The 23,258-nt window shown below is 43.6% G+C and overlaps 1 protein-coding gene across 1 annotated transcript in view; it reads left to right on the top strand.

Annotated features, from left to right (window-relative positions):
• The first annotated feature begins 3,365 nt into the window (after positions 1-3,365).
• Positions 3,366-23,258, top strand: part of IFT43 (intraflagellar transport 43) — a 72,073-nt gene continuing 52,180 nt past the window's right edge. The window contains exons 1-2 of the mRNA XM_033107042.1: positions 3,366-3,450; positions 6,102-6,191. Coding sequence (XP_032962933.1) covers positions 3,394-3,450; positions 6,102-6,191 — 147 coding nt within the window. The 5' untranslated portion in view covers positions 3,366-3,393. The remainder of the gene's footprint in view (positions 3,451-6,101; positions 6,192-23,258) is intronic.

Raw genomic sequence — 23,258 nt, 5'->3', positions numbered from 1 at the left:
GGGAGAAGGGGCTGCAAGAAAGGCGGAGGAAAACAAGCCTGAAGGCCTGGGGGAGTAGCCTCCCTCTCGGCCCGACGTGCGTACAAGTGCAACTCTCCCTCCCCCGAGCCCTGCTCTGCAGCGGCTCTTTTGCAGAAATGTCCTCCAGATGTTCGCAGCCTCCCTCCCCGCCGGGGGTTCCGCAGGGAACTGAGCCAGTGAGCGCAAAGTCAGCAGTTGGCAGGAGCCCATTTCCCAGATGGGTGAGGGGAAGTTTTCTCTTTTCTTTCGTTCCTCGTCTCAGCCTAAGCTTCTAGGTATTTTCCCAGAAGCTCGGGGAGGGCAAGACACGTCGCTTCCACCGGTCCCCCCCCCCCCCACCCCCAGACTTGCTCCTGAATGGATCACTTTCCTGGGAATCAGTGCTGCTCCCCTCCACTCCACCCCAAGCCACCTCATCCGGCCTTCCTGGACCCTTCCTGCCAGGTCTGGTTCCTGCTCCTGGCTCCTAGGCCATTAACTGAAGGAATGTTCACTGCGTCCCCAGACCACGGTTGATCAGTTTACACTGGAGGCAACTGAGGCACAGAGCAGCTTAAAAGTCCACTGCTTGGAGTGGTGGAGGTGATATTTTACATAAGCTCTCTAGTTTGGGTAGGCATTATTGTCGTTTGCATAACAAATGAGAAAACCCAGGTGTAGAAAACTTAAAAGTAATCTACCTAAGGTCTTATAACCAGTGTCAACACTGAGATTTGGACTGAGGAGTCTATTGCAAGAGTCTATGAGTTTAACTATTATGCTTTACTGCCTCTGGAATTCAGCCATCCTTTGACAAATATTTTTGGTGTTTACTATATACCAGGCACTGTTTTAGGCTCTCTGGATATGCAGGTGAATAAAACAAACAAAACCCTTGGCCTAATGGAGCTTACACTCTAGAAGTGGAGGTGGGGCAGTGGGGAAGGCAATCAACTAAATAAATATGTAAATGATGTAGTATGATAAAGGGTAAGTGCCATGGTAGAAAACAAAACAGGGAAGAAGGATAAGAAGTGTGTGTATGGTGGGGGTGAGGGGTGGAGGGGGTGGGCGGTGGTGGTGGTTGCAATTTAAAATAGATGTTGCAGTTTTAAAGCAGCAAAGGGCTTACTGAGGCTTTTAAGCAAACTTGCAAAATGGGAGGGAAAATTATCGAAGGTACTTTCTTCTGGACTCCACCTCTACTAAATCAGTCTCCCGGGATGGGGCCCTGGCATATGTACTTTTAACAAACTTCACAGGTGAATCTGGCGTCCAGCAAGTTTTGGAAGCCACTACTCTGGGGCTTCTTTCTGTCCAGAGTGAGCGTTGATCACCTCTTGCTTTCAGGAAGTTGGGGAAGAAGTAGGAGTGAAGGTTTGGAAAGTGGTTATAAGTTGGTGGTGGTATGGCTATGAGCTCACAAGAAATGAAAAAAATCCAAAGACTGATTCCTTCTTCCTCTTCTGGTGCCAAGAAAGAAGGGAACAAGGAACTCATCAGAGCCTATATTTTATCCATCTCGGATTTTTAGCAATGAATGTTTCTTCAGATTAAAATCGAAGAGTATCCTCAGTGAGAATCAGAGTTAGTGAATAAACGATCTTTGGGGTAATCTCTAAGAATAATTACAAGAGAGGAAACTGAGGTCCAGAGAGGCTCTGCCTGGCTCCCCAGGTAGTTGTCAGTAGAGCTAGGATGAGACCTCAACTCTTCTGACATCCAAGCAATGCTGTGACTGTCAACGGCATTGTGCTGTGGGGTGCTAAAATGCACAGTCCTCTCCAGTCAATATAGGTGGATGAATGGTTGAACTGAGCAATTTACTGAGTATTCAAGAAATGCTTGCAATCCAGTTTTAGGATTGCTACTTCCACTTCCACTTCCATGCCCTCGCTTTGAAGCGGTGGCCATCTAGGCCTTCCTGCCAGTGTAATACTGGAGACATTGCTCACTTTCAGTGCCATGAGCCCGTCGTCTGGGAGTCCCCGCTGACCAGTACCAGAGACCCAGACAATGGTGTCGACTTGGGGATCTTATATGTAGAGTCAATGAAGACTCAACTCACTCGCCCCATTAGGCTGGTGAAGGGGTTCAAAACAGGCCTCCCCAAGATGTGTCACTTGGGCATGTGAATTATTTTGAGCTGAAAACAGTCAAGACCCTGTGGTCTCATGACAAACTTTTATCTCTCCCTTAAAGAATTTACATTAGAGGCCTTGCCCATAATAAGAGTTATCACCAGAAATAACTTTTTATATCTATGTCTACTATGTCTATCTATAGGCCAGGGCAAACCTCTAATTACTGAACACCTGCTCTTCTTATTGTCCTGCAAATGACATTTGTTCCCTCTAAAGCCTCAATGTGCCTTACTTTATCCTTAGCTCAAAATGTCACATGTACCTCCTTTTCCCTCTTCATCTCTGAACTTCTCATGTAGGTGGCGGGTCTCTGACTTGCCCATGTATATGGGGTTCCCATACTTAAGTATGTAATTAAATTTGGTTATTTTCTCTTGTTAATCTGTCTCATGTTGATTTGATTATTAGACCAGCTGAAAGAAGCTAGAAGAGTAGAGGAAAGCTTCTCCTTCCCCCACACTGGGAATTTGCAGGCCATCTTACTCTGCTGGCCTAGGAGAAAGGCTGGCACCCAGGAATATGTGCTGGAGAAAAATACTCCAATAATACGGTGTCAGACAGCCATCTGGGTCTGCTGCTTAACACTCAGGTGATTTTCCTCAAGCCACCTCTTTTCATCTGTGTCCTCAGTTGTTCAATAGATATATTACTGCTGCTCATTTTATGGAGTTGTTGGAGGAATTACTTGACTTTTGATAGTTATTACTATTCAGGTACTTCATGTGTTAGTTCAGCCTCTCTAAATTTTTTGAAGGCAGAGATTATGTATATTGCATTTTCCGTTATAAACCATTTATTAACACCTGACCCCCTGTAGCCTGTTTTCTCATCTGTCCAATGGAGATAATAGAACTTATGTTGCTTCCCACACAAGATTGTTATGCCTTTCACACGAGCTAATAACTGTGAAGGTCCTAGGTGCGTTGCAAAGAGCTATACAAATGGGAGGGATCAGAATAATTGCTACTATTAATAGTGGTGCTGTGCACTTAATAACTTAACGTATTTTTAAAAAGACTAACAGTTTTTCACCGCCCCAGAGGAGCAGCCTTAGCGGGATTTAATATCTGGAGGTTTCTTCCGGAAGTCAAGCGAGGCAGATTTAGGAAATATTTAAGTTGGAGGATGGCACATAGAATCCGGGCACAACGCGGCTAACTTTAAATATTGGGACGGAAGGGCGGAGCCGTGGTCAGGGACGCCACTAGGCTGCTTGGTTTCCAGGAAGTGACGTCAGGCGGCCGCGGAGATGGAGGACCTGCTGCTGGACCTCGGCGAAGAGCGGCGCCGGGGCTCAGCCACCTACGTGAGGACCGAGGCGCGGGTGTCGGGGCCAGGACTGGGCGGGTGGGGAGGAGCGCTCCCCGCGGCCCCGGCTTCCCGGAGGCGCCTCGGCGCGGCTCGCCCCGAGCGGCCGGAGCGGGCGGGCCCGGAGTCGCGCTGGGGCGAGGCCTCAGCCGGGGCGCCCCGCCCCCGGGGCTGCGGGGGGCTCCGCTGCTGCTGGCCTGGCCTTTGCTTTCTGTAAATCCTCAAAAATGAAAAACAGATCCCAGCCCCGCCGGCCTCTGAGACGAGTGGGAAATTTCCCGGCTTCTCTCCGCTTTCTGGAGCCGCAGGGCCGAACTCCCCTAGAAAGTATAGTTCTGAGAGTGGCTGCAGGGGGGCCCCGGCCAGGGTCGCACTTGCAGCCATCCTAGAACTTTCCCTTCGGACTTTTCATGCCAGAAGTTCACCTACACACCGCACTGTTTTATGCTTGGAAGGCAGGCAGGCAGACGGGGAGGGACCTTGTTGCCTTTGACCCCCACGGGCTTTATAGGTAAGGAAATCAAGACTCATAACGTGGAGGTGCTGAGGCCCAGAGGTCAAATGGAATATAAAGTTGTCGCGTGGGTTTTAAGAAAGTTAACCTCTCAGGACCTAGGTTTATCTCCAGGATGGAGATGTTGATGTCTACTTCCGGAGTTGCAGTGAAGATGAAGTGATATAATGCACGGAAAACATTTGACACAGTGCCTGGGAGTTGCTAAGTTATTAGAAGAGGTTAGCAGCTGCTGTTCTGCAGCTGTGGTTTACCCAGGCTTGTAGAGGCAGTAACTAACCTACCTGGATTCAATACCCAAGTTCAGTGATTTTTGTTTTAATTCCACCATAGCCCCGTCAAGCCTTTTTACCTTTAAAATTGTCAAGATTACATTTACTGAAAGATTGAGCCTCTTGGCAGATCTTTAGTTTCTGCTGTGGAATCTAAGTGCTTTGAAGTCCTCTGATAGCACTGACTGTCCTCCAAGGTACCAGAGAGGAGCACCTCTCTGAGGGAGATCTGAAGGACAGGATCCTGCAAATTGTTCTAAGATGAAGCAGGTTGTTTGACTGACCAAGGGGAATATTAGGTCTCCAGGCTTTTCTGTTAGTACCTAAGGATGTACCTATTTAATACCTGCTTAGTTCTTCATTCTTTCAACAAATATTTATGGAGCCCCTCTGTGTATCAGGCATTGTCCTAGGTGCTGGGGATATAGCAGTGAATAAAATACAGTCCCTTCCCTCATATGGCTTACATTCCAGTGGGGGAAGATGGACCATAAACAGACTATACATTTAAAATATATAAAATCAGATAGTAGTTTTTCTACTAGTCATACCTGTGAATTTATACAGGGTCTTCAAAAAGTTTAAAACCTTCAAATACTTAATTATTAGAGAAACCATGTGTAAACAGCATGTAGAGATAAGATCATTGAATTTTTGTTTTAGCACAACCATTGTGTGTAGTATGCTGTATTTAGATACCCAATGCTATGATAAATGGAAAAGAGCTACCACGGATGAAGGAATAGAATCTGCCTTGGGTAGAAAATGAGCCACTTATTATCAGAAAAATTGTTTCCATCCCTGAAATTTAAATGATGGATTAAAATTTGAAATGTAGACACACCATAAAGGGTTTTTATGCAGCTCCCATATAACCCCTCTCAATTTATTGGTGCAGTCCGTTCTTGGAACATTTTAAACTGAAATTCCATCATGGTATAATGGCTAGAACTCAAGATTTGAAGACAAGAAGATTTTGCTCTTAGATTTATGTCTGCCACTTAATTACCTTCCTGGGCCCCAGTTTCCTCATTTGTAAAATGATATCAGTCCCAGTCTCTGTTATTATGAGAATGAAATAAAGCTACATCTCAGAAGATCTAAAAGTGTTTATATTATGCTAGCTTTTTAAAGCCAACAAATGAAAATATAAGTATTTCACCACCCACTAGTGTTCTTAAATAAAGTTTTGTTTATGTGCTGGAAAGCATTTGAGGCACACAACCTCTACCCTAGGAGGACTTTGGGAATCTGTAAATGGTTCATTTGATGACTCAGAATTTGAAGTGTTCTGATTTCCAAAGCTGATGTCTCAAAATTCTTGTAAGAGATTTTCTTTAATGTCTGTAAGTGGAAATCCAATTAGTGTATACGTCAAAGCAAATACTGTCTGTATTTCTCTGGTGGCAGTTGCCATGGAATTTAGGAATTCTTTCCCCAAAATGCCTTTTTGATAACTATTTTCACACCAACCGACAGCTTTGAAATTTGACCTTCCTAAACTCCTGCATAAGAACATGGGAACCTTTACACATGCTTCCCTGAGCTGTGGCGTGAGTTCTCTGCCCATTCTAGAGGAATAGCTAGCTGCATTTTTCTGGGGTAGAAAAGATCTATGGCAGTTAAAAGAAGACCTTATGGTCATTAACCCATGAATTTCCTGTTCTTCTATCAGATAGAACTGACTTCAGTTGCTTTGTGTTAAAGGTTTGGGGCGTTTTCTAAGAATATATTCAGGTTATTCAAACCCCATCCTCCACCACGTCATTGTAAATTCAATCCTTGCTTACCATCCCAGAATTCTTGTCCTCGTCGTTGCTTAAAGACATTTGGGTCAGCAGTGTCCCTCATTTCTCTTTACAGGGGGCCAAGATGGGTCGCCGAGCTCAACAGGAGTCAGCTCAAGCTGAGAATTACCTCAGTGGCAAGAATTTTTCAACTCTGACTGGAGAGGTAGGTGTTAAAAATCTGAAGAAATGCTCTGTTAAGAGTTAGCGATTACTTAATGAGCACAGATTTAGTATTCAGCATTTCTTCTCTCTAATGCCAGCTCTCCCATCTCTTGATTTGGGAATTCCCTTCCTTGGCATTTGTCCTATTAGTTAGAAATGAAAAAGAAACATTTTATCTTTGATGCCAGAGTAGTTTCTGTGCATTGCTTTATATTCTCAGTGAAGAACTTTCTTAAGTTAACCAAAGCAAGGGGTGAGGAAGTTTTGAAACCCGGTCGAAATCCAGGTTTTTATTTCTGCTGAAGAAGTGCCAGTGAGACATGCTGGTGACGTCAAGTTAGATCACACAACTGGACATTGGCTTTCAGTGGTGACCTGCACTTTCTACAGTTTTCAGGCAGGAAGGGGATCAGGACTGGCCTTACTTTCCTGGAAACTTTTTTTGTGAGTGGCCTGGAATTATGGGAATTTATCCAGTTTATTTATGGAGGTCGTGTAATCCTGATGAGTGATATTTTTAATGCTAGGGCACTATTTTTGGCAGTTTGGTCCAAGCCCCTTTTCACCTTCCTCTGTCCATTTGCAAAAGCTTTGCCCTTTTCAAGGGTCAGCTTTAGGGAGGTGACCCCCTCTATCAGCTCTTCCTACCTTCTCCAGGCTGACGTGGGGCTCCTTCCTCTCAGTTCCCATAGTACCTATTATAGGACATCATGATTTTTGTGTTATGTCCGCATGCCCTACTAGACAGTAAGTTTTCAGACAGCAGGAAACCTGGCTTCTCAGCTGTCTAGCTCGTGGGCCCATAGTAGGTTTACAGCAGATGAGAGGTTCTCACTGAGAAGCCTAACGGGCCAGGACAGGGACATGAGCACAGCGTGCTGGGGACAAAACACCGACACACTTTACTTACATATCACATATATAGGAATATTCTTCACTTTTATTGGAAATAACTTCTCCATCATTTCTTTAAGTGCTCCACTTGGCCCTTTCAATTGAACTTTCCTTTTACCACTGAATGTAGAACTGTGGGTACAGAGAATCATTCCTCTAAGGGAACAACCATGCCAGCACAGAAAAGCTGGCAGCTGACCCTTAGCCTCGTTGCCTGAAGATTGTAAGGGGGTGGGGGGGGATTGTGGGAACTGGAGGCCACATGTCCTTTCTAACGGGATAACCGCTCCCTAGCCAGAGCTGACTGATGCTGTGGGGAGTGGCCCAGTCTTGCTAGAACTTGTGACTTTTCCGAGAGACACTGGCAGGCTAAAATTTTATGTGAAAGCAACACATGCTTAGAGGTTAGCAACTAATTTTAAAATTAAATCGCTGTATTGGCTAGATTAGGCCTGAGGGTTGTCAGGATGGGACTTTGGAGATAGCACCTCTGTTATAGTGCTTATTGCCTTGTATTCTAACAGTTTACACGTCTGGCTTCCTCATAAGACACGAACTTCTGGAAGGCAGGGGTTGTGTCTTAACCATTGTACCCCTTTGTTTATCACAGTGCCTCGCACAGAACAGGCATGCAGTTGACACTGCAAAGGACGAGAGGGGTGAAGTATGTAGTGTGTGATAGGGGCCCTTAGAAGCTTACAGGGTAAGGGGTGGGCAGATAGTGGAACATTGGAGGCGCAGTTACGGGGCATGGGAGTGTAATGTAGGAAGACAGTGAAAGAAGCTGGACCAGCCCCAACTCGGGATCTCAAGGAGCTTGACCTGCAGTACTGTTCATCTTTAAAGAGCAAATGGGCAAGCAGATGACGGGGTTCATGGAAATGCATTCTTGGCCTTGGGCCACTTTAGACTGTGGGTCTAGGGGGATCCATCCCAACCCGAGATCATTTATTCATTTATTCAACAAATATTTATTGAAGCTTACTGTGTGCCAGGCACCATTTTAGGGGTGGGCATTGTCCAGTGACCAAGAGACAGGATCCCCTGCCATAATGGAACTTACCTTCTCATGATCATTGTCAGTCAGGAAGACGAACTACAAGTCTACTTAATTGTGAAGGAAGTTACAGCCCCTTGTCCTGCTTAGGTCAGTGAGCCTGTGACGGGCCAGGATGTCCTGGCGCGAGCTGATGGCCTTGACGCCCTGTGTGCCCCCAGGCCCAATCCTAGGCTGGAGTCAGTAGGCACAGTTCACTTGCCCATGCTCTTCCCGTTGGCTCCCAGGCAAGAGTCAGTTCTGTGAGCACATAACTCCACAGTTACAGACTGGTGAACCTTTCGGGGTTGCGGCCTTTCTGGAATACCTACTTATTTCCTCAGAGACAGTTACCTTTTTTTTTTTTTTTTTTAACTCTGAACGTTAGCATTTTTCTGGGAGATCATGATGAGAAGTCGTTGTGTTCTTCACCCAACTGGTCCATCTGGCAGCGAAATGCCTGTCAGAATTCCAGGATTCCTTCTCTCCCTGGGTTAATTGAGGTTTAAAGCGGGGTGGGCCACCTCCCCCGGGGCCAGATGCTCACTGCTGTGTGGCACTTTTTGGCCGTTTCTTTCTAAAATTAGATCCCAAGACTTGTGTGTGTGCCCATTTACATTCCGAGTGTATGACGGATATATTTATTTTTGTCCTCTCGCTGGCTACATTCTAGGAGGAAGCTATTCATGAAAACGTAAATATGGTACCTGGGGGCTGGCTGTCAGACATACTGGAGTTACTGTAGAATTAAGTAGGAATAGTTCAAACAAATGATTCTTTTAAAGCAAGTTGGTGGAGTGGGGAGCTCTGGTGAAGAAAACAGAGACATGGTCTACTGGAACAGAGAGAACACAGGGCTTGGCATCAGAAGACCGGGCTTGGGATGGCTCTGGTAATTAATTGTCTGAATCTTGAACAAGTCCTCTCATCTCGCTAATCCTCCATTTCATTATCTGTCAAATGGCGGTAACAAAACTACCAGGTTGATGTGGGGATTAAAAACACTTTAATAAACTGAAAAGCATGGCACCAACATTCATTCATTCATTCATTCATTCATTTAATAAACTAGTGAATACATGAGTATTTAGACAGTGCTTTGATGCTTTTATTAAACGGCAGTCAAGAAGGAGGACAGAAACTTGGGTCTCTTTTAGAACTGATTTGCAAGGCTCTCCAAGGGCTGCTAGTAGGTTGACCAGTAGGGATCCGAGGCAGTTTTTGTGCTTTCTGAGCGCAGTGGGCATTCCTTGTAAGAGTGGGTGAGAGCATAGGCCTTGGGCTGGTACAGGCCTCGGCTGAAATCCTGGCTCTGCCACCCATTAGTTCAGTGACTCTGAGCAAGTTACTTAAAAACTCTTTAAGCCTCTTTTCTCATTGATTAAACAGGGATAATAATATTACATACTCCAAAGGTGGCTAGCAAGAAAATATGAGATAATAGTTATGTAAAGCCCTAACGTAGACTGACACAGAAGTGTACAAAATGTTGCTAACCATTATTATTTCTCTAGAACTTGGGTGTTCTTTTTATTTTGTTTTAACCCTCTCTGCTGAGGTTGAAAAACTGGTGGCCTTCAGGCTGAATGTAGCCTGCCATTGTGTCTTGTTTGATCTGTACAGAGTTAAAGTTTTTGTTTTTTTTTTGACGTGGTGGGTGTCATGTATAAATTAGGAAACTTCACGTGAACCCCCAGATGTGGGGCTTCTCTTCAGAATCAGAAGTTGTGGCACAGTGGGAACGCTGGGCTGGCTGGCCGTCCCCTATGGCGGCAGTTGGCTGGAGCTGGCTGAGGCTGACAATAAATAGCGCTTGCTCACACGAGGCCTGGCCTCTCCATTTCACCACTACTGTACTACACCTGCTCAGATGTACTCGCATTTGATCTGCCTGGCTCCTGTTTCCATTTGAGTTTCAAGCTCCTGCTCATTTCGGATGGATTGATTTTCAGATATCCTGTGTGTCTGTTAGTGTTGAATTTGGCTACATCCACCAGAAACTCAACCCTCGTACTTGAATGGAACAGGCATGATTTTTCTCGCAGCAGGAAGTCCAGAGGAGGGCAAAGCAGGGCGGGTGTGGTCGCTGGAAAATGTCCTGCATCACCCTTGCCCCTTCTAGCTTCCTGCTCTGCCATCGAGAGCTTGTGACTTATTCTCATGGTTGCAAAATGGCTGGTTGTTCCCCGGGGATCAGAGCTGCATTCTAGGTAGGAAGAGAGGGGATAGTTGAAAAGTTCAAGGTGCGTGCCAGCTAAGTGTGTCCCTTCTTACTAGGAAAACAGTAGCCAGAGACCTCCCCAAGCAGACTTCAAGTTACATTTCATTGGAGACAAGTGGGTCTGCCAACCACTTGAAGTTGCAGGGAGTTTTCAGTGGGGCCTGTGGCTACACCCACAGCACTGGAGTGTTTTGGTTAGGGAGGAGAAGAGATTGGCTATTGGGTAGGCAGTTTGCACTCACATGTCCATTTTTTAAAAAATAAAATTTATACAAAGTTTGTTTTTTTTTATATAGGATTGGGTATGAAAGGGAAGAATTATTTTTAGTAGCAAAATAAAAACCAACAACAAGAAAAACACATTCCTTTCCAGCTTTCTAATTTAAAGTTGTGTAGAGTTCAGTGAAAAATTATATGCACTGAAGTTGCAGGATACCTGATGGAGTTGCCTGTGTCATTCTCTTCTTGATCTTTTCCTTCTTCCGGTTATCTCGCAGCACGTGGGACTTTCTGCCTGTCGGAGACCTGTGGCTCAGTCTTCCCCTCCCTCAAAGAAGAGGAAAAGTCTCTTTATCTTCTTCGTCATTCTGTAAATTTCAAAGAACGTTTTCATTTTACTGATTAACCAGAACGATGAACTCTTCCTGCAGGTTTCTTAACTCAGAGTTGGTTAGAATTGTGCCTACCTCTTTACGGTTGCTGTGAAGATGAAATGAGGTAATGCACAGAAAGTGCTCAGCATGTCATATCCTGCGTAGAGGAATCTCTCAGGAAATGGTAAGCATTAGGAGAGTTTAGGACTGCACTCTTCTGGTTTTGGGATGTTGTTTTGTTTTTTGTTTTTGCCACCTGTCAAACATCAAGTTTGGATCACTAGACTCATAGTTCTGTTAGCCATTCGGGTTGGCATTATAATTATTGAGAAATTTACTAGAATATGCTTCCATGATGATTGTCTACTTGTCTGCAGCATATAACTTTTTCTGGGGAGACCAGCTCTGAGAATTGAACTGGATTTCTCTGCTTGAGCTTCTACCGTCTGTCAATTCAAATGACGTTCCTCTTATACAACTACTTTAAGAAAAGACCCAGACACTTTCTACCATAAAGTTACACTGCCATACAATGAGGTTGGGGAACATAATCTTGGGTAAAACCTCTCGAGGACCGGCCTATCTCTTGGACGACCATTTCCTCTTGGTGGCTTAGCTTTTTTTTTTGCAGATTGTACTTTTACTACTAATAATTTTAGCTTATGTTGGAATAGTCGCTACCTATCTCTTAATAACTGCAAGGTCCTATATAAGCTTCATGGTAGCTCATGAAGTAGGTACTACTGTTACCTCATTTTAGCTATGAGGACACTGAGATTCCAAGCGGTTAGGTGACTTTTCCAGAGTCATTCAGCTAATCTCTGACTAGTCTAGTTTCTCTGACTCTGGCCAGGTGCTTTACCACCACCTAACCCCTCCTACCCTCTAGCTAGGTAGATGCACAGACCTCCCAGTAGAGAAAGGCCATTGGAGAAAGTGGAGAGACTTTTGGATTATCCGTGCTCTTGGAATTCCTTTTAGTGGGAGTCCATTCTCTCTTGATCATCCTTATTCATCCGCTTGTCTAGAGAAGTTTTGGAGTCCCAACTGTTCTCTTTCTCTTCCCTCCATCCTTTTAGTGTTCCTCCTAGGATGCAGAACTGAAAGTTAGCCAGATTCTCTTTCAGGAATCTGAAAAATGCTGTTGGGCTCATGTTCCCAAATTAGGCCAATTTCCTCATCCCCCAGCAGCTTCGCTCAGCTGGAGCTCCCTTGGAGCTTGGCATTACGTCTCTCGCCCTCCGCCTGTTCCCTGACTGGTCTGCCAGCTGGGCAGTTATTTTCAGCCCAATAGGGTTATCTGCTGACCCTTTTTGGTGACATTTTTCTCCTTTCTCACAAAAATAACTTTCCTGATTGGTCACATTTTTCAGCCTTTTTCGTCGTCCCTCTCCAATGGGCTGGATTGAGTGATGCTTCTGATAACGTCGTCGAAGAGGGATGCAGGGAATTTGATGTGGAGCTGTTCACGAGGAATGTGTTGTCCACACTTCATATTTATTTCGTGCTTTGCATGTTTCAGTTTTGAGCTCTCCCTTGGGGTGGACAGATGTGCATCACTGACCCATCCCAGGGGCCGGCCACTGTGTGGGAGGGAATGTCATCTCAGGGTAGTGCCTGCAATTAGAAATAGCATCTCAGCACTCTCCCCCGGCGCTGGCTCCGGCTCTTTCCATGGCCCCGTACAACGCGCTTGCACAGCTCGTGCCTCCTTTTACTATCTGTAAAGCGGAGAATTGCTCTGGCTGGCTGCCTCCAAGTCCTGGGGTGAAAGGCGGTGCTGGAAGAGCTCTGTGAGAGTCTCTTCCTCACCTTCGGGGAGGGGGAAATGAGAAAGACATGTAGAGTTGAGCCTAGTGCTCCGTGAAGCTCTGGTTGGCATTATCGACACGACCTGAGAAGTAGGGTAAATGATCATTTTGTTGTGAATCCCAGCTCTGCCAATTACTATGTGTATATCCTGCGCAAGTCACTTAACCACTCCGAGCCCGTTTCCTCGTCTGTTGAATGGAGGTGAGAGTAGTAGCTCTCTCGTAGGGGTGTTGGAGGATTAAATCAGAGAATGTATAAAGCTCTTAACACATTACCCACACATGCTAACTATTACTGCTATTATCTGTGTCACATGAGAATTAGAAAGTATTTTCAATTTATCTTCAAATACAGTTCTGTTCAAGATACAGAGATACTCTTATTTCATAAAACTAATTGGGCCTTTGGGCAAAGAAAGGTTTGGGTAAAGATTCCTTTAGGTGAGATTTCTTTGTGCCACTTGAGACCCATTTTATTTGTCTCCTCTAGTGACACCTCTGCCTAAGCCATTGACCAGTTATTTGCCAATACCTTTCCATCTTCTTTTCAAAACCCAACCCTCTGTCTAGAGATTGGCAGTCTTTCTGAAGACTAATCCTTAATTGCTGACTTATATCATTTTGTCATTCTGGGGCATATGGGTAGAAAATGAGGAGGGCAGGAGTGACCTTGGTGACCTCTGTGACCTTGGAGTACAAGGTAACCTCCATTCACTTATCTTGATTGAAAGCTTTCTATGTGCCAGGTATTATGCTTGGATTTGGCAGTACAATGACATGCTCCCTGTCCTCTTAGAACCTTGGTCTGGGGACAGCAAAGAAGTGCCAGGTGGGGGTGAACCCAGAAGATACAGGAATATCCACATTGAACCTCTTTTATTCTTGGGGACATCCAGAAAAGTTGTCCAGGAAAAAAATCATGTGTGAGTTAAGAGTTGAAGGATGAGTAGAAGTTAACCATGGGAAGGGGCCTGGATCGGGTACGGAGAGGAGAATATTCCAAGTAGAGGGATGAACATGTGCCAAGTTCTGGAGGCAAGGGAGAGAACGTGGCACGTTGGATTTGTTAGTGGAGGAAGTGACCATGCAGGTGATGGAGTAATGGCCTCAGTGACCAAATAGTCAAAACCCAGCCCCCGTGCCTTTTTTGACATGCACCATATAAGGCCAGCATTTCTTATCTGACACTGAAATAATTGGTAATATTATGAGGGTTAGACTGTGACCTTTCAATATTTTTCTAGCCTTTTCTTTCATTGCTGCACCTTCAGTGCAGCCATTACACTTCTCTCTATGCATTTGTGTTTACTGGTCAAGAAAACCTCTGAGATGTGCTCGACTACAATATTGATGCCTTGGAACTCTTCTGGCTCAACTTTTATAAGAGGTGCTTAGTAGACCAGTAGCTTGTAGTGTTCATGCATAATTTATGTCCTAAAAATTCTTAGCTTCCTCTGAGGATAGAATACACACACACACACACACACACACACACACATATGTATTTTTATATTTTTATAAGTGTATATGATCCTAGTAACTCTAGGAGAGAAATCTGCCTATTATGGAAGTAACATTGAATTAGTCATAGTCTGATAGGATTTAGAGAATGTCTTTTGCTTTCACAAAATAAGAGACTAAGTCACCTAGATTCTACTCATTACAAGTAAATGCTAGATGCTTAATAAATATATGTGTAAACGAATCAATGATATCAGCCCAGTTAGTGCCGGACCTATTCCTATTGCATTGCCTCAAGAAAGAGGAGAACTCCCCCTCTCCACCTAAGACTTCTCTGCATCCTTCATTTGCATTAAAAGAACACACATGTGATTAACAACCATAGGTCATATCTGCTTACGACTCATTCCAAATGGAATGGGTCAGATTCCATTTTAATATTGGAATTTGGCTTGACTCCTGTTTGGAGTAAGTAGACTACTGGCTTATGTTCAGAAATCTTACTTTTCGGTATGTGAACATTTTCATGTTAATGATGCTTTTGCTGTGGTGAGAATTGACTTATATTCAGGCAAGGTTCCCAGAGCAAAGACTTTGCAGAATCTTTGGCTGTAAATATCATTCTGTTAGGGAAAAAAAAAAAGTTGAAAATGAGAGAATGATTTAAGGCACTGTTAACTCACCTGGGCTGCAACAGTTGCCTCATAACTGGTCTCTCCTTCTGTATTCCCACCCTCCTGCAATTCAGCTAGAGTGATCTGATAAAAATGTGCATCATTCATTTCACACTCAAAACCCTTTAACAGATACCCATGGCCCTTAAGGATAAAAACATCGCAAATTCTTACTTTGACACTATGATTTGGGCCTTGCCTATGTCTCCAGCCTCAGTTCACATCCGCTACCTTGGTTACAGTCACAGGGAGTCTTTGCTTATGCAGTTCCCTAATTTTTCTAGTTCCGTAAAATACTGTAATTCCATAGAGAAGGGTAGAGTAAAATAGAATAGTTCCCTAGAATAGTCACCCCTACTCTTTGCTGGGCTGACTCCTACTTCTCCTTTGGATTCAGCTGGAATATCACTCCTTCTATTAAATATGACATTCTCATTTAAATTAGCTCCCCTTATTATACTCTCTCGTAGCTTTTTTGTTCGTTTTTCCTTTTTCTCTGTCACCCTCACCACAGTTTGTATAACTATGTTTGTATAGATCCATCTCGCTCACTAATTGTAAGCTGCAGAAGTATGTGTTCTGCTCCCTGGCAGGTTGTAGGTCCGCAGTAAGTCGTCATCCAATGAATGAGGAACAGGTGTGGGAGGGTGATGTGTTCAGTTTAGGAGCAGATGAGTTTGAGGTGTCAGTGTGACCGCCAGCTGCAGAGGTCCAGGAGGCTTTGCGTTTGGGACTCGTGCTCTGGACGGGGCTCCGAGCTGGAGCTAGATGTTTGGGAGCCATTAGTACTGAGCTGGTAAGTAGAAGCCCAGCTCCCAAGGGGCGAGTTTGGAGAGTGAAGAGGCCTTGGACAGAACCTGAGGAACACCCACATTTAAGGAACACACAACCAAAGAAGAGCTCACGAAAGGGCATTGAGGAGGAGTGCCCAGAGGAGAGAGGGAGAAAACAGGCACCTCTGGTGTCCAGAGTCAAGACAGTAAGAGAGAATGTCAAGGACTCGGTCAGGAGTGTTTGATGTTGTCAGGAGGGTCCAGGAAAGTAAGATCCTTTCTCTGGAGCAGGGTCTATTGGATTTAGCAGTAGGGGTCCCTATACTTTCAGGGGAGCATTCGGAGAGGGGGCTATGTGCGCCTGGCACAGTACCACACACCAGGCAGCTTCTCAGTAAATATTTTGAAAGAATTGAGTGAATATGTTTTGACGTGCATGCTTGTAGTGTAGTTTGATGTCAGGTATTGTGATACCTCCAACTTTGTTCTTCTTTCTCAAGATTGCTGTGGCTGTTCAGGGTCTTTTATGGTTCCATATAAATTTTTGGATTATTCTAGTTCTGTGAAAAATGCCATTGGTATTTTGATAAGGATTGCAATGAATCTATAGATTGCTTGGGATAGTGTGGACATTTTAACTATATTATTTCTTCCAGCCATGAGCATGGTATACCAGGGTGGACAGTTAAGTTCACGAACTCATCCTAGAAAAAGTGCTACAGACCTCATTGCTGAATATCACTACTGTCATCTTCGAAGTGCTCCCCTTGGGAAGCTATGACAGACGCCAGCTCCTAGTCCACCCTTCAAAGCAACTTTGGAACTCTTTTTCTGGAATGGCCATCAAAGCTGTCATCGTATTATGCTTGATGTCCTGAATGTCATCAAAATGTCTTCCTTTCAATATTTCCTTTATTTTCGGGTAAAGAAAGAAGTCATTGGGGGCCAGATCGGGTGAGTAGGGAGGGTGTTCCAGTACAGTTATTTGTTTATTGGAAAAAAACTCCCTCACAGACAGTGCCGTGTGGGCTGGTGCATTGTCGTGATGCAAGAGCCATAAATTGTTGGTGAAAAGTTCAGGTTGTCTAACTTTTTCATGCAGCCTTTTCAGCACTTCCCAATACTACACTTGGTTAACTATTTGTCCAGTTGTTACAAATTCATAATAAATAATCCCTCTGATATCAAAAAAAGCAACATCATTGCAACAAGTTCATGAATTTAATTGTCCAGACCTGGTATGTTTCCATTTATTTGTATCTTCTTCAATTTCTCATATAATTTTTTGAGTACGGGTGTTTTACTTCCTTGGTTTTATTTATTCCTAGGCATTTTTTTTTTTTTAGATGCAGTTGTAAATGGATTGTTTTGGTGGAGATGAGAGAAGGCAGAGCATGAGTTTGATGAGCCTTAATCTGAATGGTTGTGCATTTTCTCCAACACCCCTTAGTAGGCTGGGTTTTGACACAGCGGAGGCAGTGATTGGCTTGATTCAGGTTTTGGGGATTTCTAGGGGAAATGTGGTAAAAGGACAAGGAAGTTAAGCATGATGCGATGGACCTTGGAAGTGAGCTGGGTTGATAGGAAAGGAAGTGAGACCAAGAAAGACGTTCATAGATAAGGAGGGAAGGAGGGGACCAGATATTTCAGAGATGGAGCAGTTTCAGGTTATAATGAGTTTGAAAAAGTAGCAAGGTCGTTGGCGTCTAAAGGGCTGGGGCTGTGAGGCTAAGCATTAGATGAATTGTTCGTGTGAACATTGACTTAGAATGATGGGACTAGTTGTGGAGCAAAAATGCCCAAAGTTTTGATCAATCTGTGCTCAGGCAATTGTTAGTGACAAGGCGAAGGAAAGAGGTGATGCAGCTGAACAGTATGAGTTTCAAAAGAAGTGTTCTGTATAATTTGGAAGAGTAATGGCCTAAAAGAACTTTGGGGGCGGGGGGAGGGTTTGGTGAGGCAGGAGTGTTATCCTGGTTTGTGGGGTTTTAAAGAAGGAGCAAACTCTATCTGAGAGAACTGCAAGAGAAATGAAGTCCACAGCGGGAAGCCAGGTTTTAGGAGAGGCGTGGAGAGGAAAAAAGTGTTGTGAATACAGAATATCTAATCTGTTTAGGAACCATAAGATTGTGATCAGAAAGCTTCATTGAAATCATTTGCTAGGCTAGATTTCTTTTCATTATGTAATGTGTCAATAATTACTGAGAAGGAGCAGAATGACAGTAAAATATTCTTTTAATAATGGTACTTTGCAGGAAAAGTGTGCTGACTAATGTTGAATGTCATTGGTGATAGACTGAAACATTTATGGTCACATGCCTTTACCCAGCATAATAGAGAATTATGTCACCGTGTTTAGCTGATTGCTTTCATAGTCCATTTTAATCCCCCCATTGGCTTTTGAGGTATAGCTTTTTATATTCTTTTTTTCCAGTGGTTGCTCTAGGGATTGGCATATGCATCCTTGTTATTGGTTATGTACTGTTAATATTATACCCTTCACAGGAAATGTGAGGTCCTTGCAGCAATATAAATCCCATTTGTCCCTTCATCCTTTGTGCTAGTGATGTCATGTACTTTAAAACTACATATGTTATAAATGCCTCAATACCACTTGTCATTTCACTTTAAACAGTCGTCATTTAGAGAAGTTAAGAGAAAAAAAGATCGTCTTTTATATTCACCCACATGTCTACCATTTCTCTATCATTTTGTAGATCCAAGTTTCCATCTGGTGTCATTTCTCTATAGCCTGAAGAACTTTCCTTAGCATTTCTTATAGTGCAGATTTGCCAAAACAACTTCTCTGTTTTGTTGATTGGGAAACTTTATTTCACCCTCTTTTTTTGAAGGATATTTTCTATTGGTAAAGAATTCTGGATTAATATATATATTTTTAATTTCAGCACTGTAAAGATTGCAATTCCTTTGTCCTCTGGCCTTCATTGTTTCTGATGATTGTTTTCCTGTATATAAGTCTTTTCTTGCTCCTTTAAAGATTTCCTTTTTGTCTTTTTTGATTTGCAGCAGTTTGACTATGATGTACCTACCTGTGATTTTCTTTGTATTGATTCTGCTTGGGATTTGCTGAGGTTCTTAGATCAGTAAGTCAATATTTTTCACCAAATTTGGGAAATCTTAGGCATTATTTCTTCAAATATCTTTTTTGCCCAATTTTCTCCCTCATTGTTCCTGGGACTTCAATTACATATGTATTAAATTGCTTGATATTGTTGCATAGGCTTGTCCTGTGTTTTTTGTCCATGAAGCACTATTACTTTTTTCCTATTTATTATCTTTTTGTTCTTCAAATTGAATATTTTCTGTTGATCTGTCTTCAGATTTACTGATGATTTCTTCTTCTATTTTCAAACCGAACTTTTTGTTGCAGATATTGAACTTTTAAATTCTAAATTTCCGGGTTTTTTTTGTCTTTTACATAGCTACTTTTTCTGTTTGATTCCCCATTTGTTCATTCATTATGACCATATTTTCTTTTAAGTCCTCGAAGACACTTACAAAGTTGCTTTAAAAACCTTGTCTGCTAATTCCAACATGTGGGTCTTGTTGGAGTCGGTCAGTTTTTATTGTTTTTTTTCTTTTGACTATGGGTCACATTTTCATGTTTCTTCACCTGTCTAGTAATTTTAGTTTGTACAAAGGACATTGTGGATAATACATTGCAGAAACTCTGGATTATATTGCATCCTCTGAAAAGTGTTGATTTTTGTTTTAGCAGACAGTTTAATTATTTGCAGATCACCTTTAACTTATGGAGACTTAGTTTTAGGCTTCACTAGGTAAGCTCTATTTTGGTTTTGCCTTTAGTCCCAGAACAAATCCCATAGTCCTGGAACATGGTCTTTACTCCCATGGTGTGGTTCTTCTGGGATTTCAGTGGAATATCCAAGATGTGTGCCAAGTGCCTCTAACGTGGTGGAACTCAAACTCCAATCTCTCTTCCTTGCAGTGAGCAACAACTGAAATCTCATCTCCACTTAGCTTCCCCCCACTTCCCCCAGCTCTTCAGTAGTTGCTTTTCACTGGGTTTCTTGGAGTCTCCTCCATGCACGTGTAGTTCAGGTATTAACTAAAGGATTTTAGGGGAGTTTATATGCAGATTTGGGGCTCCCTCCTTCCCAAGATTTCTGCTCTATTTTTAGTGACTCTGGCAGCCCCCAAATTTGTCCCCATGCCAATAAAACTGCAGCTTTATGCTTGAATTCTAGCTGCTCAGCTGCTGTCCAGACTGGGGATTGCACTCAAGAGGAAAATCCATTTAAACATGGATTTTTTTATCCCGTGCAGTTCTTTTCTTGCAAGGGTAAAATCCCTTCTAGTTTCTGCCTGCTTTTGTTTGCCCTCCAGTGCCTTCCAATAGTTGTTTTATATATTTTGTCCAGAGTTTATAATTATTATCCATGTGAAGGTTATTTGAATACAAGGTGCTTCCCCATTACTGGATCCAGAACGTGCCAATTGCTATTTTGGATCGTTTCAGAATACATTGTGGGTTTTTTTCAAGTGGCACTGTTGGTGAGAAAACAATGAGGGTGGTTGTTGTAGAAACAGATTATGTTGATTTTTCTCTTGGGATAACTGACGGAGGTATTCAGGTACATTAGCTATTGAGACAGAAAGTATTCTGCCATCAGTAGTTCACTCGGAAGTAACAGTGAGAAGCATGGGTATGAAAGAGGCCAGAGAGCTGGGACACTGTCACCAAGATGTACGGGCTTGTCCATGCAGGTGCTGTGCTGAGCACTCTAAACGTGCATCTAGAAAGGCTTCTAGAGTTGGAGGGGTTGGCAGTGCCCTGTTTCAAGAGCAGGAAGTCTTCCTGTACGGTCTCAGCTGAGTAACACAGATGAAGTGACTTGACCCAGGTCATGCTTTTCCTGTCAGGCCGTTGTGCAAGAGAGTGGCTGACCTTCAGCCTTTCTTATTTGAGAAAGGGTGGGAAGAGAGTCTGAGAAATCAACGCTGGGCTTGGACTGATAAGCTGAAAAAGAGATAGAACATAGCAGGCTTTAACAGGGCCTATGAGGAAGTTTTTACCAAAAGGAGAAAACCAAGAACAATAGAGTGAGTTTTTCATTAACTAAATGTATTCAGTTTAAAGGACCATTCTTTATCCTGGTTTGTGTCCTTCCTAATTTGGTGAGCTTGAAAAGGTCCCTTCTTTAATGGAAATAATGGTGAGAGGAAATGGTGGATTTTTTTTTTTTTAAAGATTCTTCACACAATTAAAAACTGTTAACTCTGTACTATCAACCACACCTGATCCCTCACAAACAAAATTTGTTTTTCCTCATACTGACAGTTCATGAAATCTAGTTTTACATTTGGGAAACACAGTTCTAGAAATAAAAACATTGAGAATTACTGGGGTCACTTGACAGGTGGTTGGGGGGGGGTCACTTGACAGGTGAAGTGTGTGCTCATTTGCCAGCCATCGCCTTGCCCTGTCCATAGAGTGTCTTCTCCTCTTGCTTCCGCCACCGAGGCCCATGAAGAACGGCAGTGTGAGACCTGCGGTGTCTGGGGTCTCACCGCGTGAGCAGAGTGGGGAACGGAACTGGCCCTCCTTGCGGGGTGTTGCAGGATGGGGCCGCCAGCACGTAGCTTCATACTTCTTTCCACCTCCCTCCACTTATTCTCCATCATCACCCTTGAGGAGTCTTGTGAGAGATCAGGTTTCTTAAAGCATCACGGTGACAGCTTGCTCCCCGTTATTCCAGTCTGGATTTGGTTGAGGGAGCAAGTCTAGACTGTGCTCACACAAAGTCACGGGTGCCAGGAGGGCCTGCTTCTCGGAGTGCCGGGAATTTACACCCCCGACCCTGTGTGCGTTTCTGGCTACACACATGCCGGTGGATTTTCACAAATCGAAAGGAGTTACGAGAATGACAAAAACGGATAGGTTTTGATTTATGATGAAAGCTGAAAGGAATGTTTATTTTGGCTGAACTGGGAAAAGCACGGGGGAACAGGGCATTTCATTATATGTGTCTGAAAGGTACAGACCCAAGAAGAGTGGAGAGCTGATTTAGGATGACCCAAAGGGAGGTAACTGAGAGTAAGAGGATGCCATCCAAGGGAGGAAAATCCTGGATGAATTTTAAGAATGATTTTTGGGGCTGAAATCTGTTCTCTTTGGATTGGCCTCTTCAACAAACTGCTGGCAGCCCGGTCCTGTGAGTCATCTGAAATGGGCAGCTTGGTGACTGCGTATTGAGAGATGGGAGATGGGTCTTTTTCTTATAGGGGGTGTGGGAGTGTTTGGGGAATGTGACACCACCAGAGTATTGCCAGACACTGGGCTTGTCCTGCGTATCACATTGATTTCTCAGTGAGTGGTGATGCTGTGGTTTCATCTTCTCGGTGCGGGCAACGTGAAAGCATTTCTCTCTCTTCAGGGAAGCTGCCATAGGTAAGAGGTGGATCCCTGGAACGCAACTTGTGCAAGGCAGTCCCAAATAAAAGGCCGTGCAGTGTTTGCCTACCCAATACTTGCCATTGCGTCAATCCGAGGCATTAAGGAGTTTTTCCTCCAAAGCCTGCATTTTATTACGATTATTATTTCAGATACATAATACATAGCCACTGTCACTATCATTTATTAAGTGTTGGCTCCGTGCCAGAGATAGTTCCCAATGTTTACAAGAGATCTGCAGGGGGCTCGTGACCCTTCTCCTTTTACACAGCAGGAAAAGTAGGCTTAGTGAAGATATGAGTAGCCCAGGGCTACACAGCTATTAGAGAAAGTGACAGTTCTAGAATTGGAACCCAGCCAGGACTGTCCCTCCTTCCCCCCCACCCTGACATCTCCTCCCCTCCCCCCCACCTTTAAAACTAGAGCTTTTTTCTTCTTTCTGGCAAACTCTCTTCTCCCACCGCCTCTCACCGCCCCCCCCCCCAATTTAGTCACTACTTCTTCAAAGTTACCGCACTGTTGGTATGAGGACAATATCTTGTGACACGCAGCGAAGACACAGCTACGTTCCAAACACAGAGATGCATGTTGAATTCAACCTAACAGTTTGGCACAAGCTGTTACAGTTTGTTTTGGGCATCACTTTTTAATCCACTTTGCCCTTAACCCTTCCGACTGCTTGCCTCGCTGACAAGATAAAGGTTAGACCAAGCTGTTTTCTGCTCCTCCTGTCTTACTGAACGTATCATCAATAGATACAGTTGTCAGTATTTTGCCATATTTGCTCAAATGATAATTTATAAAATATTTAAACATATGCATTTATGGTTTATATATATAATTTTTTGCTGAATCATTTCAAAGCAAACATCATGACAGGTCACTTAAATACTTCAGCATAGATCTCTAAAAAATAGGAACATTCTCCTAGAAATCTACTTTTCCACACCTAAATAGTATTCACAATTCCTTAATATCCTCTATTACTCAGTCCATAATTCATTTTCCCCAGTTGTCTCCAAAATATCTTTTATGGCTATTTTTTTTTTTCAAACCAGGATCCAATCAAGAAACACTCCGTTATTTAGAATAGTCCCCTGCCGCACCCCCCCCACACACACACACGCACCTTTTTAATGGTATTGACTTTTTGAAGGGCTTGGGCCGGT

Source organism: Rhinolophus ferrumequinum, chromosome 6, assembly GCF_004115265.2.
Source record: "Rhinolophus ferrumequinum isolate MPI-CBG mRhiFer1 chromosome 6, mRhiFer1_v1.p, whole genome shotgun sequence".
Lineage (NCBI taxonomy): Eukaryota > Metazoa > Chordata > Mammalia > Chiroptera > Rhinolophidae > Rhinolophus > Rhinolophus ferrumequinum.
This window is presented reverse-complemented; position numbering and strand designations above follow the sequence as displayed.